General features: G+C 32.8%; 1 protein-coding gene across 1 annotated transcript; it reads left to right on the top strand.

Annotated features, from left to right (window-relative positions):
* Nucleotides 1–15558: 15558 nt before the first annotated feature.
* Nucleotides 15559–16494, top strand: LOC141520202 (olfactory receptor 4K13-like). The gene has a single exon (XM_074232003.1). The coding sequence runs from the start codon at nt 15559–15561 to the stop codon at nt 16492–16494; it is 936 nt and encodes a 311-aa protein (XP_074088104.1).
* Nucleotides 16495–17255: the final 761 nt, after the last annotated feature.

Below are 17255 nucleotides of genomic sequence, written 5' to 3'. Positions count from 1 at the left end.
TAGTGGAGTGGACTAAAAACTAGAATCCAACAAAATGCTGCTTATTAAAAACTCATTTGAAGTAGAGAGATACATAAATAATAAAGGTAAAAGGTTGGAGCAAAATATATTTTGCTTCAGCTGAAGTGGAAAAAACAGAGGTGGAAATCCTTATCTCAGACAAAGCAGTTCCAAAAATAGGTAGTGTTAAATAAGATAAAGAAGGAAGCTATATCCTCCTAAAAGCTGCCATAGATGGGGCGGCTAGGTGATGCAGTGGATAGAGTACCAGCCTTGGAGTCAGGAGTACCTGAGTTCAAATCCGGCCTCAAAAACTTAATAATTACCTAGCTGTGTGGTCTTGGGCAAGCCACTTAACCCCATTTGCCTTCCTAAAACTAAAAAAAAAAATAGTGCCATAGACAATAAAGTAATTTCAATATTAAATATGTATGCACCTAATGGTATAGCATTCAAATTCTTAGAGAAGTTGAAAGAGCTACAGAAAGACATAGATAGCAAAGCTCTACTAGTGGGAAACCTCAAGCTCCCACTTTCAGACTTAAATAAATCTTATAAAATAAGCAAGAAGGAAGTTATAGAGGTAAATAGATTGTTAGAAAGCCTAGATATGATAGACTTAAGGAGGAATTTGAAATGGGATAGAAAGGAATATACTTTTTTCTGCAGTAAATGTCACTTTCACAAAAATTGACCATGTACTTGGGCATAAAGACCTAATGATCAAATGCAGAAAGGCAGAAATAATGAATGCATATTTCTCAGATCATTATGCAATAAAAATCACATGCAACACTGTTCCAGGGAGATATAGACACAGAACTGATTTTAAACAAAATCACCTCATTTTAAAGAATGAGTGGATAAAGCAACACATGATAGAAAGAATTATTTTTTCCTAGATAATGAAAATAATGAAACAGCATATCAAAAGCTATGGGATATACTCAAAAAGGCAGTCAGAGGTTATATTATATCTTTAAATGCTTACGTGAATAAATTAGAGAAAGAGGAAATCAATGAACTAAATATGCAACTAAAAATTAGATTAAAAACAAATTATCCTCCCCCCAATTAAATGCCTATTTAGATATTCTGGAAATTAAAGGAGAAATTAATAAAATAGAAAACAAGAATGCTATTGAACTAATAAATAAAACCAAGAGTTGGTTTTCTGAAAAACCAATAAAATTGATAAACCTCTGTTCAATGTGATTAAAAAAATAAAGAACAAAACCAGAGTGGTAGTATCTTAAATGACAAAGGTGAACTCTCCACCAATGAGAAGGAAATTAAAGTAATAATTCAGAATTATTTTTCCCAACTCTTTGACAATCTACATAAAGTGGACAAATATTTACAAATACATAAATTGTCCAGATTAAATAAAGAGGAAATTAAAAACTTAAATTAACCTATCTCAGAAAAAGAAATTCAACAAGTCATTATTGAAATCCCTAACAAAAAATATCCAGGGCCAGATGGATTCACAAATGAACTCTCTCAAACATTCAAGGAGCAATTGGTCCCAATTCTATATAAATTTGTTGGAAAAATAGGTGAAGATGGAAATCTCCTTAACTCTTTCTATGACACCAATATGGTGCTGATACCTAAATCAGGAAGAGTTACAACAGAGAAAGAAAATTATAGAACTAACGGCCTGGTGAATAAAGATTCAAAAATCTTTTTCTTGTTTTATTCATTGATTTGATTTGAATGTGATGAGACAGAAATCATATCCTTAAGGAAGAAACACAAAGTATAAGAGATAGTAAAATTACATAATAAGATAACACTTTTTTTTGTTCTATATCAAAAGTAATAGTCTTTGGTCTTTGCTTAAAGTCACCAATTCTTTCTCTAGATACAGATAATATTGTATATCACAGACAGCCCAAAATTGTCCTGATTGGTGCACTGATGGATTGAGTGTACACTGTTTCTCTGATTCTGCTCATCTTACTGAGTATCAGTTCATGCAAATCCTTCCATGCTTCCCTGAATTCCCATAGTTCCTGGTTTCTAACAGAGCAATAGTGTTCCATGCCATGTTTATACCTCAATTTGTTAACCCATTACCCAACTGAAGGGCATTTACTTAAGTTCCAATTCTTTGCCACCACAAACAGGGAATATTTTTATACAGTTGATGTTTTTACCCATTTTCATAAGCAGTTCAGGATTTTGACCCAGTAGTGGTGTTACTGGATCAAAGGACATGCAAATTTTTGTTTCCCTTTGGGTGTAAATACAAATTACTCAGCAGAAATGTTGGCTGAATTCACATCTCCACCAACAATGTATTAGTGTCCCAGAGTACCCACATCCCTTCCAACATTGATCATTGTCTTTTCTGGTCATATTGTCCAGTCTGTGAGGTGTGAGATGATACCTCAGAGATGCTTTAATTTGCATTTCTCTAATAAGCAATGGTTTAGAGGAATTTTTCATGTAACTATGAATTGCTTTGATTTCAGATAGATGCAAAAATCATAATTAAAATCTTAGCAAAATGATTGCAATAAGCTATTACTAGGATAATACATTATGATCAAGTAGGATTTATCCTCAGAATGTGGGGTTGTTTCAATATTAGTAAAACTGTTAGTATAATCAATTATAACAATAAAAGTACCTATCAGAAATCATATGATCATAGCAATAGATGCTGACAAAGCTTTTGACAAAAACAGCACCCATCCCTACTAAAAACAATAGAGAATGTAGGAATAAATATATTGTTCCTCAGAATAATAATCAGAATAATAATATCTGAAACCATCAACAAGCATTAAATATAATGGGGATAGACTAGAAGAATTCTCAATAAGTTCAGGGGTGAAACAAGGATGCCCATTATCAACACTACTATTCAATATTGTATTAGAAATGTTAGCTTCAGCAATAAGAGAAGAAAAATAAATTGAAGCTATTAGAATTGGGAAGGAATAGAAGACACTCTTACTCTTTGCAGATTATATGATGGTATACCTAGAGATTCCCAAAAATTCATCTAAATAACTGCTTAGAAATAATTAGTGAAGTTGCCAGATATAAAATAAACTCTCAAAAATCATCAACATTTCTAGATATGTCTAGCAAGATAAAGCAGAAAGAGATAGAAAGAGAAATCCCATCCAAAGTAATCTCAGACAATATAAAATACCTGGGAGTTTACCTGCCAAGGCAGACTCAAAACCTTTTGAAAACAATTAAAACACTTTTCACACAAATAAAATCATATTTAAATAACTGGGTAAACACCTCATGGACAGGTCAACCTAATATAATAAAAATGACAATTCTACCAAGATTAAAATACTTTTTAGTGTCCTACCCATCAAAATTCTAAAACAATTACTCTAATGAGTAAGAAAAGGTTCTAACTATATACTTACTGAGAAATAAATAATCAAGAATTTTCAAGGATTTAATGAAAAATAATTGCAAAAGAAAGTGACTTAGTCCTACTAGATCTAAAATATATTATAATGCATCAGTAATCAAAGCTGTCTTGTATTGGCTAAGAAATAGAGTGGTGGATCAGTGGAATAGACTAGGTGAAATAGCAGGAAAGGATTATAGTTTGCTAAACCCAAAGAGTCCAGCTGGTGGGATGAAAATTCTACTCTCTTCAATAAAAACTGTTGAGAAAATTGGACATTAATATGTAAGAAACGTAGACTAGTCCAACAACTCACACCCTATACCAAGATAAATTCAAAATGGATACAGGATTTAGCATAAAAAAACAATATTATAAGCAAACTAGAAGATCAAGGAGTAGTTTACCTTTCAGATCTAGGGAAAGGGAAACAGAGATGGATAACATCTTTAAAAACAAACTATATAATTTTGATTATATTTTATTAAAAACCTTTTGCATAGACAAAACCACCATAATCAAGACCAAAAGAAGTGTAGCCAATTGGGAAAAAAAATTTTACAACCAATATTTCTGACAAAGGACTCATTTCTAAAATATACAGAATGAAATTTTCAAAAAAACAAGTCATTTCCCCTATTGACAAATCATCAAAGGATATGCAAAAGCAAGTTACAGATGAGGAAATCAAAGCAATTCATAGTCAAATGAAAAATTGCTCTAAATCACTACTTATTAGAGAAATGCAAATGAACACTTCTCTGAGGTACCCCCTCACACCCCTCAGACTGGCGAATATTGCCAGAAAGGACAACGACTATGGTTGCTAGGAATGTGGGAAAAATGGGGCACTAATACATTGTTGGTGGAGCTGTGAACTCATCCAATCTATCTGGAGAGCAATTTGGAATTACACCTAAAGTTGCAACAAAAATGTGCATATCCTTTGCTTCACCAATTCCACTACTGGGTCTATACCCTGAAGAGATTATGAAAAAGGGTGAAAACATCACTCATAGAAAAATATTCATAGCAGCCCTGTTTGTGGTGGCAACATACTGGAAATTAAGTGAATGTCATTCAATTGGAGAATAACCTAACAAACTGTGGTAATATGCATGTCATGGAGCACTGTTTTTCCATTATAAACTAGGAGGGATGGGAATTCGGTGAATCATGGAAGGATTTGCATGGTGGTGAGTGAGATGAGCAGAACCAGAAAACACTGTACACCCCAACAGCAAAATGGCAGTGATAATCATTTTTTATGGATTTGCTCATTGCATCAGTGTAACGAACAGGGACAATTTGGGGCTATCTACAATGGAGAAGACTATCTGTATCCAGAGAAAAATTTGTGGAGTTTGAAAAAAGACCAAAAACTATTACCTTCAATTTCGAATAAAAACCTGTTATCTTATTATGTAATTTTACTTTCTCTTATTCTTTATTTTCTTCCTTATGTATATTATTTCTCTTTTATCACATTCAACTTAGATCATATCATGGAAACAATTTAAAGATTAACATACTGCCTTCTGTGGGAGGGGGAGAGAAGCCAGAATAGGGGAAAATTTGTAAAACTCAAAATTAATAAAATCTTTCTAAAAAAAAGAAAAAAAGAAAAATCTTTGACAATGGAGAGGAAAGGGGAAGCCGAGGGGGAATGAGTGAGACTTCGTTCTCATCAGAAAGGGTTCAGAGAGGAAATAACAAACACACTTAATAGGGTATAGAAATCTATCTCACCCTAGAGAAAAGTGAGAGGAAAGGGATGGGATAAGGAGGAATTGGGTGAGAGAAGAAGGGGTTTAGTTGATAGAGGATAGGGAGGTTCATGGAAGACGGTACTCAGATAAAACACACTTCTGAGCATGGACAGGGTGAAAGGAGAGATAGGTTTGAAAAAATGAGATTGGGGAGGAAAAGAGTGGAGGAAAATACAGTTAGTAATAAGAAAATAGGAAATACAGCTAGTAATAGGAAAATAAGAAAAATAATGAAGCAATTTCTCTGGCTGATTTATGATTAAAAAGACAACTCAATCCAGAGAGAAAGCCATTGGAATCTGAACATAGACCAAAGTATACTTTTCTTTCTTGCTGTTCTTGAGGTTGCTCTATCTTTTTGGGGAGGGGTTATGTTTATTCTCTCAACAAGATTATTGTAATAATAATATAAAAAATAAACTAAAAAGAGTAAAAAAAGAAAAGGAAAGAATTGAGTTAAGAAGGGCTTTAAAAGACAATCAGAGGATCTTGAGTCTTAGGGTCTTAGGAAATAGGGAGGTAATATTAGGATTGGGAGAGGAGGTTGTTATGGTCACATCTACCTTTAGATAAGCTTAATCAGGAAATTAATATAAATTATTTTGGGTCCATGGGGAGAGTAATTTTAGACTTGAATTCTATCTATGGTTAGTATTTTAAATCTGAAGTAAATTCCAGGTTGTGTGTGAAAAAAAATGATATTTATAAAGAAATAAATTAAAAGGCTATTGAAAAAAATAAGTAAATATTTAAAAATTTAAAGAAAATTAAAAAGAGACTTCATTTGTAGGAAATATTTTGCAACTTTCTTAATATGAGTTGGCATTTTTTATCACCTCTATGTACACAGTAATTTTATATGCTTAGCCCTCTTTTAGTTCTGTGTGTGTGTGTGTGTGTGTGTGTGTGTGTGTGTGTGTCTGTGCTCATTTTGATTCTTTGAGCTCTACTCCTGGCATTTAGAGAATATAGATACAAAGGTTTTGTGTTGAGTCTGGGGTCTAATCCCTGTTTTATCACTGACTAATATGTTGTCTTTGCAGTCAAGGCCATGCCTATGCAAAGATTTATTTTCTCCTTAATGTACAGGCTTTGCCTAGTCAGTGGTTTGTTCCCAACCCTGTCCTGTCTTTTCCCCTTGTTCCCAAGGTAAAGACTTTGTTGTATTTGGGACTCCCTCTACTGGCTTGTAATCTAACTGACCAGACCTGTACTGTTTCTAGATGATTGGATCTGGACTGTGCTGTGTCTTAATGTCTCCTGTTGACTTTTCTGTTCTCTTTCTGAGATGGGCTTTACTCTGGAAGAGGCAGATCTTTCATAAAGATACTTCACAGTGTCTACAGTTAAAAACATGTTTAGAGTTTGTATTTATTTTTGTGGCATCAGTAGTTTTATGGTCCATTTAGAGACTACAATTAAGATTGTGTAGTATGCTCTAGGAGCATGTATGCTTCATGCCACCATCTTGACTTTACCCTGGAACTCATTACAATTACTTTTAATCTAGCCTTCCATGATATTTAATTTAATTTAATTTTTATAGACTTTATTTATTTTGAGTTTTACAAATTTTTTTCCCCTAATCTTACCTCTCACCGCCCAACCCCACAGAAGGCAATTTACCAGTCTTTACATTGTTTCCATGGTATATACTGATCCAAATTGAATGTGATGGGAGAAAAATCATATCCTTAAGGAAGAAACACAAGGTATAAGAGATAGCAAGATCAGACCATAAGATATCAGATTTTTTTTTCTAAATTAAAGGTAATAGTCCTTGGTCTTTGTTTAAACTCCACAGTTCTTTCTCTGGATACAGATGGTATTCTCCATTGCAGACAGCCCTAAATTGTCCCTGATTGTTGCACTGATGGAATGAGTGAGGTCATCGAGGTTGAACAACGCCCCCATGTTGCTGTTAGGGTGGACAGTGATTTTCTGGTTCTGCTCATCTCACTCAGCATCAGTTCATACCAATCCCTACAGGCTTCCATGAATTCCCATCCCTCCTGGTTTCTAAAAGAACAATAGTGTTCATGGTATTTTATTAAAAGTAATTTTAATTGCATTATTATATACTAAAATCATTTGGCATTTCTGCTTTTCTGAATATGCTTCTGAAAATTTTATGCTCTAATATATAGTCAATTTATGAGTAGGGGTTATGTTTCCCTGAGAAAGAGGTAAATACTTTTTTATTTTCATTCAATTTATTTGAGGGGTCTAATATATGTATTTTTTCCTAAATTCAACTCAGTTTCTCAATTTCTTTCTTTTTTTATTTTTTATTAGATTTACCAAGTTTTAGAAAGTTTGATTTTCAAATACAGGACTCAGGTGAAGCACAGAGAGTGAAGGAGAAGGGTAAAATATGAGGGACTTTATGATGATGAACTAAATGTATTCCTGAATAGAAAAATGATACTGATAATACTCATATGAACCTTCTTGTTGAATAGAGCAGGCAGATGGAGCTTCTATAGATGAAGCACAGGAGAGAGCTGAATTTGAAGATATAATATATTGTAAAAATTGATTCAATGGCTAAAGGGGAAATGAAATGGGGGTAAGAGAAAGGAGAGGTGGAATAGGTTAAGATATTTTCATATAATAAGTTTTTTATTTCAATGAGCTATTGAAATGATATGGAAGGGGGGAAGGCAAGGGAATCTTTGCTCTCATCAGAGGTAGCTAGGAAAGGAAACAGAATATATACTCAGTGGGGTATGGACATCAGGAGTAAGGAGAGAAGGGGAATGGAGGAGAAGGGGTATAAATGATGAAGGAGAGGGTGGACCATGGGGGAGAGTGGTTAGATATAACACATTTTCTTTTTTACTTCTTGCAAGGGGCTGGGATTAGATGGCCTGTCTGGGACCATAAGGGTGTTTGCTGTGCCTTAGGGGTGGTTTGTAGACCTAGGGCCTCTTGGCCCAAGGACTGCTGATCAGTCTGCTGTGCCACTCAGTAACCCTACAATACATTTAAGAAGAGGGACAAAGTGAAAGGAGAGAGAAAATCTAGTGTATGGTACTGGGTAAGAACCAGTGGAGGGATTTATGATCAGCAATGGCAAAAGTGGAAAAATATAGAAGTAGCTTTTGTGATGGACTAATCCTAAAGAATGTGATGCACCCACAACAGAGCTGGTGGGGTTGGAGAACAGGCTGAAGAACATTTTATTATTCTTATTTATATTATTATTTTGTGGGGGTTGTGGGGAAGATGAGATTGGGTTGCTTGCCCAGGGTCACACAGTTGGGTGATTGTTGGGTGTCTGAGGTCGAATTTGAACCTGGGTGCTCCTGACTGCAGGGCCAGTGCTCTTTCCACTGTGCCACCTGGATGCCCCTATTATAATTATTAATATAATTATAATTATAATAATAATAATAATTATTATTATTATTAGGATTTTTTTTGGTTTTTGGTTTCTGCAGGGCATTGGGTTTGAGGTGGCTTTCCCAGGGTAGCACAGCAGGGTGATTGCTGGGTGTCTGGGGCTGGATTTGGGTTGGGTGTTCCTGACTCCAAGGCCAGTGCTCTGTCCACTGTGCCACCTAGTTGCCCCTATTATTATTAATTTTTAGTTTTAATTTTAATTTTTTCCTCTTTCCTTTACTTTATTGCTCATGAGGGTCTATATTTTGGGGGGAAGGGGTATTATGTTTACTCTTAAACAAGAATATTTTAGTAATGTATAAAAATCATTTGAACAAAATAAAATAAATCTAATAAAAAATTTAAAAAAATAAAAAATAAAGATTTACCAATTTCTGAGAGGAAAATTTTAATAGGTTCATGTACCTTTAAGAAAGAAGTCACTTCCTTCCTATTTCCATTAAAACTTCTCCAGATATTTTTTCATATTGATCTTCTCTAAAATTCTATTCTCCTCTCAAGCATCTTTCTTGTTTATTTATTCATATTTTTAAATTTTTTTTTCATTTTAGGCGTCAGTTCCTTTTTTCACAATTGATATTTCTTTTCATTTTTCAAATTAAATGTTATGGAAGTTTTTTCCACAATCATCCATATGCATATTTTTAAGTTTTATAATTTCCTTCCACCCTCCCTTCTCAGTCTTCTTCCCTCAGTAGTGAACAATCTGATGAATACTGTACAAGCAAACATGTTTAGCAATTACTCATTTTCTTAGGAAGAATTAGGATTAAATGATAAGAAACAGAAACATAAGATAGGAAAAAAACCAGCAGCTTTTTTATTATTATATTTTATTTTTCTTCTGCTAGTTGAGGATAACATTGTCCTCTGTAGGTCTCCTATGATTATCCCAGCTCTCTGAACTTCAAGGATGATGAACTCCCTATGCTGTTGTTATTGTTTACAATGTTCTCTTGCTTCTGCTCCCTTCCCTCAGCATCAGTTCATGTAATTAGATCCATGCTTCTTTAAAGTACAATTATTCATGGTGTTTTATAGAACAATAATACTACATAATATTCATATGCCATAAATTATTCAACCCTTCAACTACTGATGGGCATCTCCTCAATTTCCAATTCTTTGCCACACCACAATAACTGCTATGAATATGCTGGAATATGAGGGACTTTTCCCATTTTTATGATATATTCTAGATATAGGCCTAGTATTGGAATAGCTGGTTCAAAGAATATGATCAGCTTTACTTCTCTTTGGACATAATTCCATATTTCTTTCTGATTACTGTTTAATTTGACTTCTATGTATTGTACAGTAATAAATTTCCATTTGCTATGCTTTACATCATTATCTCACAATACAAATGCAGAAATATCATATTAAAATTTTTCTATTTTAAAAAATTTCTATATGTACCAAGAAGAATCATTGGAAAATCACTGAGGAAAGATTATGAGGAAGTATTTCTTATATTGAAAATGATCAAAAATCACAACATCTGCAAAATTTTGGTTAATCAAATAACTGTAATATGGATTTAATGAGTATAAAATTGAAAGAGCTTAAATATTATAGTAATTTAAATTGGGATAGGTCAAACTTTAAGACAATAGTCAGTAAAAAAAGGAAAGAGAAATGTTAACAGGCACATTTGAACTGTCTGGAAATGTAAATTATGCAAATTAACCAGTCCAATCAATGTTTTCTTTTGGAAAGCATTTTACCCACTTATTTTTTTCCCCTTCCCAACTTAAATCTACTGAAATACAATACAATGTTTCAGTTTTTTGACCTGGTGACAATTTTGTTCATGATGACATTGCAATAGAGAAATAATAAGCTTCCTATTGTTCCTGCATGCTATAGAAAAATTGGATGATTTAACATATTTTATTCAACTCCACAATAAGTTGATAATCACTCTTCTGTATTTCATATCTGAATCATTCCTTCAATGCATTAATAACTTGTTGACTGATTTTGGTAACAAAAACATCTGTGGCTTTAAAATGTCTTCCATATATTATGGGGAGTTCTGCACTATTTGTTTTTATTTTGCCAAAGGCTTCTTGGCACTTTTTTTGTATATTCACTTGCTTATGTTTGTTTCAATATGTGAAACTATTCTACTCTCAATAAAATTTTTCCTAGGTGAACAATAGGTGTACCATGTTTCTACTTGTCCTACTACTAAAATTTTACTCATCTATGTCTTTTTTAAAAAAGTTTTTAATAGAAACTTAAAAACTAAATCAATCTATTCCGTAGCATAGTAGAATATATAAAAGACTGCACATTAAACTACAAATGTACAATTTACTGTTCTTTTCAAATATAAAATAATATTCTCATAGAACTTCCTTCCCCCCCCCCATTCCCTTTTGTCCTGCTCTCTATTCTAGAAATCTAGAAAGGAGGATATATAGGTTTTCAATGATTCAAACAAATATTTAAAAACAGTCTGTATTGCTCCCATTCTTCTGTTATCTGTTACTTTACTGTCAAAATATTGAGGTTGTCAAGTTTATGGAAAATGTCTAGATCTCTCCCAGGACCTTGATCATATGGATGATGAATTGAAAGAAGGAGGTCTAATCCAAACCTCTTGTATGGATTGAAGTGAATTCACTCCTTGAACTAAAGATTATAGAGAATTGGTTTTATTTATTTTATTTAGCAAGGCAATGTCCAATGTCACACAGCTAAGTAAGCATTGTGTCTGAGGCTGTATTTGAACTCATGTCTTTGTACTTCCAGGACCAGTGTTCTATCTACTGTGCCACCTGGCTATCCTGATAATTGGGTTTAGATACAGAAAGGATGTAAGAATAGTCTGGTATCTTTAGCACTGTTAGACAACAGTCCATTTGTAGAACTGATTTTGCCTGGAGTAGAAATTGAAATTCACTAGGTAAAATATAAAAGACCCAAACATTTAACAGAATTTTCCTTTTTAAAAGGAGAAACCAGTTTTGTCAAAGTGACATTTGGTCATCTTAAAACAGCCTGTAACTTATCAGTTTGTCTTTGCTTTTGTGAACCTCACTTGATTGACTTCCACAGGTTGTGAATGCAATTTGATTTTTATAAGACTGTTGGAGAAAAACATAGAGAATAGTAAGGACAGAAATTATAGGGAAGAGACTGGCATGTATCTCTACTTGTAATCTGTGCTTTCTTGGTGGTTGGTCTCTTCTTCTTTGTGATGCACAGAAGAATATATTATAAAGTAGGTTCAAATGGGTAAATACTCTGTCCTTTGGTAAATCTCACCAAATACCTTATTGACCAGGGAATTAATCTTACTCATGAAGCTTAGGGAAAAAAACACAAACATAATGTGATTCTCTAATAACTCTCTTGGAGATTTGACATTTCTGATTTTAGATGTTATATTAAAGAACTATTTTTCCTTTATAATTTTCTTTCTAGAGAATATAAATAAGTCCCTCTTCCTGAGGTCACAGGAAAGGAACAAAGAGTCAAAACTGTAGTGTATTAATATCTCTTTGTAAAAAGTTCCCCTCTGAGTTCTTTCTCAAGAACTGGTAGGTTGAATGACCATTACTAATATATTGGGATTCTAGTTTATTATCATATTGTCAATAGATTTGGTACATAAATTAAAAAAAGATGTATTCTTTCTAATTACATTTATAAATGGTGAATCTAACAATTTCTCCAGGTCTAAGTTTCCTTATTTATTAAACAAGCCGGTGGTAGCTGAGCTCAGTGGTGATTATAACTCTTCTTGAATGTCTATGCTTTTTTTGAAATTAGAGCATTTTGTAGCCAGCACCAGAGTAACTATTCTGAGATTATTTTCTCGCATAGATTTAGATCATTTCCTTGATCAAATCAGTAAATTTTTTTCAAATCTACAAGCATTTATTAGAAACATTCTATTTCCTTGACACTCTTCTTGGTATTGGAGGTAACTACAAGAAAAATGACATAGATTAAAAGTGAAAAATGCTATGGAATTTTGTGGTGTAGTAGAGTTAATAATCACATAGTAAAGGGCTACTGCAAGCAATAATAAAAATGATGATGATAATGATAATACTAATAGTTATCCGAATTGTTTTTAGGCTTGCCAAGAGTTTCACTTCTAATAATTATTTATTCCCTATTATGCTGTGAAGTAGTTACCATAGTCATGATATGTTATAATCTTTTTACATGTGCAAAGATAAAAAATAAGTAAATTGATCACGAGCATTAAAAGAGACCGAGATTCAAGTACTTTTTTTAATTGACACTTTTCATTGTGTTATTATTGTGACAGCAGGCTATTTCTCATGTGTATAAACAAATATGCAAGTTTGGATTGTTAAACATGATGTGGATAAAATATACTAAAATAAAATATGATATGGGGAATATCACTTTTACTTGGATAGATCATAAGTTTAGTGAGAAAAGTGGCTTAGGATTTGGTATGAAAAAGTTGCAATGATAACTATGTATGAACTGACATTGGAGTTAGCTTGTATACAAAAGCAGAAGCAGAAGAGGGTAAAATGAGATCAGTACACTAATAGTTGCCCCCATATATACAAAGTATACATGATTTTAATGCCTTACATTGAAGCTTGTATCATATTCTACTTGCGATCTGAATAGACTAGAGGATGTTTGAATCAGGAATGATCTAACCACTCCTATTATTTAAGATGATTATTTTGGCAAGTAGAAGACTGAATTGGAAATGGCAATGAATAGAATAAACAATTTGCAAGTCTATCTAAATAGTTCATGTTTATTTCTCTCAAATGAATTACCAAACATTTCTCAAAGGGAAAAGTAATGAGACTGAATTAAGTTAGGAGCTGGGTGAAGAGGAACTATTAAGATATAATTTATAATTAAAAAGTAGTACTACCTGGAATTTTCCAGTCATTGAACTGAGATTACAGGAAGGGGAAAAAAGATTAAAAATTAGCAGTTTTTCATTCTGCTCAGCTGAAGATATGATAAGGGGGAAGTAACATAGGAATGGGAAAACACATAAAACTCTACTCTGTTCTGGATACTTTATAAATATAATCTTATTTGATCCTCACAATACCTAACAAGGTAGGTAGCATTACTTTCCTTAAAGTTAGAGTTCTGAGTAAGAGGATGACTGATTTTTCCTCATTGACACAACCAATAAGAGTCTGAGGCTCAATTTGAATGTAGATCTTGGTGACATAATGCCCAGCTCCCTATCCAATATGCCATCTATCAGTCTCTTTAAGAGCAATAAACATAGAAATGTTGAATGAAGGATATTTCTAGCAGAGAAGATAAGATGAGTAATATTACAAAGGCAAAGTATTCAGAAGATTAGGAAATAGAAAATAATTTTTCTATGTCCTGTGGTCATTATCTCAACTTTAACAACTAGATTCCTTATGAGAAAGGACTTAGTTGTTTTACATCAATGTAACTGATCAATCTAATATAGCACTTAGAGTACACTATGTGTTTATGTTGTATAGATTGATTTGGCATGACTTTGGACAAGTTGAGTTTCAGGTACTTCAGAGATGATTTCATTAGATGATGGAACTATGAATAAGAACATTATCTGCATCCAGAGGAAGGAAAATTGATAGAGTGATATATATATATATATATATATATATATATATATATATATATATATATAGAATAATTGTATTTATATAGCTATTTTTCTCTAATGGAAGCTATGTCTGGATTGGAAGTTGGGGGAAGGGAAATAAAACAAAAGAAATTCACGTGATAAATGTGTTGTCAATTTGAAAGGAACTACAAGGTGTATATAGTTGATTTTCAATTTCATGTGCAAACAATTTTATAGCTATGGAATTCTTGTTTTATTCCATAAATTAAATAATTTAAAATAAATTAAATTTAAAAAGAGTCAGTTTTCTGATAGAAATATTGAACTGTTGCTCAGAATAAAACTAGTATATGGATATTGATTTCTACATGTATGTATTTGCTTAATGGCAATAATTGAGGTCAAAATAGAGAATGGACCTTGAATTGGAGGGGTTAATGGAAAAAAAACCCAGCAATATGCCTATACATGAACATATTTTCCTTTTCAATAAGAAATTTTTAAGATGCATTTAGCCAGAGTAATTTAGTCACACTTTCTATTACTTAGGTTTTTTTTCATTTGTTGGTCTGTTTGTTTTTTGCTAGCTATGAAAAGAATGAATTACCACTGGGAATAATTACTATAAGTGACATAATTTTTAGCATTAAAAAATTCAATTGGGTTCAACAAATATTTTTCAAAGTGAAAGGCAATGGTAGTTTGCATTGTGTTAAGTAGCTTTATGAGTGGTGATAAAAAGGGCATTAGAATGTTAGAATCAACAAGAATTTTGAAGTTATTAGATACAGAGAGAGATGATCGATGCTTTAAATAAGAGTAACATACAAGAGAAAAATAACCATGCAGCTAATTTATGCACAAATGAAAATCTGGGTCAACCAAAGAATAGCTATCTTACCCAAGTGTTGTGTTTATAGAATATCATAAGACCTGAAACAAATTTTATATCCATCGTGCCAACAGATGCATTAACCAGACCCATTATTAATAATCAATTCAATATAGCTATGTTTTGAAAACATACTATTTGTCTGGTACTTGTAGAGAGTAGAGAATGGAAAGACAAGTAAAAAACAAATTGAAGAAGCATTTATTAACAACTACTAAAAATTAGACACTGGCCTAAAGGTATTAAATTATATTATTTGATTTTCAAAACCATTTAGAAGATATTAATATTATTTCCATTTGATGTTGAGGAAAAGGGTTTTGAGAGATCAAATGACTGCACAAATTTATACCACAGAGTTCTTATCATTTAATACCTTCTGTTTATGCTATGTAATACTCTGCCTGTTTCTATATAATAAAGAATATTCAACTGGACTTATGAGATTTTCAGATTATCTTTCTTACAGGGAACTTCTGAATGCCTTAAATATATCAAGTAAGCGGAGATGAAGAATAACTCTATGCAAGATGAATTTATCTTATTGGGACTCACAAGTTCTTGGGAACTTGAGATTTTCTTTTTTGTGATGTTCTTCCTCGCCTATACTTCAATCTTGACTGGAAACTGTCTCATTATATTTATGGTGACTTTTGACTCCCGGCTGTACTCAACCCCCATGTACTTCCTCCTGGCCAACCTCTCTTTCCTTGACATAATTTTTTCGACTGTAACTGTCCCAAAAATGATCACAGACTTTTTCAGGGAAAAGAAGACTATCTCCTTTTGGGGCTGCATGGCACAAATATTTCTGGCTCATCTTTTAGGAGGTAGTGAGATGACTCTTCTCATAGTTATGGCTGTTGACAGATATGTTGCAATATGTAAGCCCCTCCACTACAGGACTATCATGAATCATCGAATTCTGGTAGGAAGTGTGCTGTTGTCATGGACAGTTGGCCTTGTGCATACCATAAGCCAGATGGCATTTATGGTGAGTTTGCCCTTCTGTGGCCCTAATGTAATTGATGATGCTTTTTGTGACCTTCCCCTTGTGTTAAAACTTGCTTGCACTGATACCTATGTCCTGGAATTACTTGTTGTTGCTTTCAGTGGGTTGCTTTCCCTGATCTCCTTCATTCTTTTGCTTGTCTCCTATATTGTTATATTAGTTACTGTATGGCATCGCTCCTCCAGAGGACTGTCTAAGGCTATGTCTACACTGTCTGCTCACATCACAGTGGTAATTCTTTTCTTTGGGTCACTAATTTTAATCTATGCGTGGCCACATACTAATGATTCATTAGACAAATTTTTTTCTGTCTTTTACTCAGTTATCACTCCTCTGCTGAATCCAATTATCTATAGCTTGAGGAATCAGGAGATGAAAGCAGCCATGATTAGACTGAGAAATCGGCAAATCTTCTCAAAGACACACTTCTAAATGATGATGAAATTAATTCTTACACTCTAGCGAAGAACTGTTTAAATTGCTAATCATATGTGCATACATATTTTACAAATAAAAATCAATCTTATAAGCACAGTATTCTGAAAGACACAAAACCCCCAGATAATTAAAAAGAAACCATTCAAGCAGAGCTGAGATCATCTTGGTTCTATAGTGCTTCATGGCACTCTAACCAATTGAGACGGGAAAATTTTGGTAGTTTAACATAAACAATAATAATATTTTTTCAATATGGATTTAAGCTTCAAAATATATTGTATTCATTTTTATTGTTTGTTTGCCTAGCTTTATCTCTGTATATCAATCCTATTCTTTTTAACTATATTATTTAAAACCAGGATTTTAAAAAGGGAAGAGAAAAAAATTCAAAACATTGAAAAGATTCTGTTGTTATGTTTAAAATTAAACTCTGGTCAACTCTATGCCTCACTGCTGAATCCATATTAAAAAGTGAAGAAATATAGATTCTACCATCTCCTATTTGGGGTGCCTTGATATTTTGTTAATTTCACAAGATAGTTTTATTTGTTGCTATGGTTGTTTCCATTTAATGTTTTGTTACTGTACATTTTATTTACCTGGTTCAGCATAATTTTCTTTTCATCAATTCCAGAAATACTTTCCAAATTTCTGTATTATCTTCATGATTTCTTTTGCCACATTTTTCTTTAGCATTCATTCACAAAATTTATTTGGCCATTTTCCAATCAAGGGACATATGCATTTGTTAATAG

This window comes from Macrotis lagotis, chromosome 4 (genome assembly GCF_037893015.1).
Source record: "Macrotis lagotis isolate mMagLag1 chromosome 4, bilby.v1.9.chrom.fasta, whole genome shotgun sequence".
Classification (NCBI taxonomy): domain Eukaryota; kingdom Metazoa; phylum Chordata; class Mammalia; order Peramelemorphia; family Peramelidae; genus Macrotis; species Macrotis lagotis.
The sequence above is the reverse complement of the archived record's forward strand: the minus strand, read 5'-3'. Positions and strand labels throughout refer to the sequence as shown.

Bases quoted from the DNA above. Each gene is read 5' to 3' on its own strand.
- LOC141520202 (XM_074232003.1), top strand. From the start codon at position 15,559: ATGAAGAATAACTCTATGCAAGATGAATTTATCTTATTGGGACTCACA.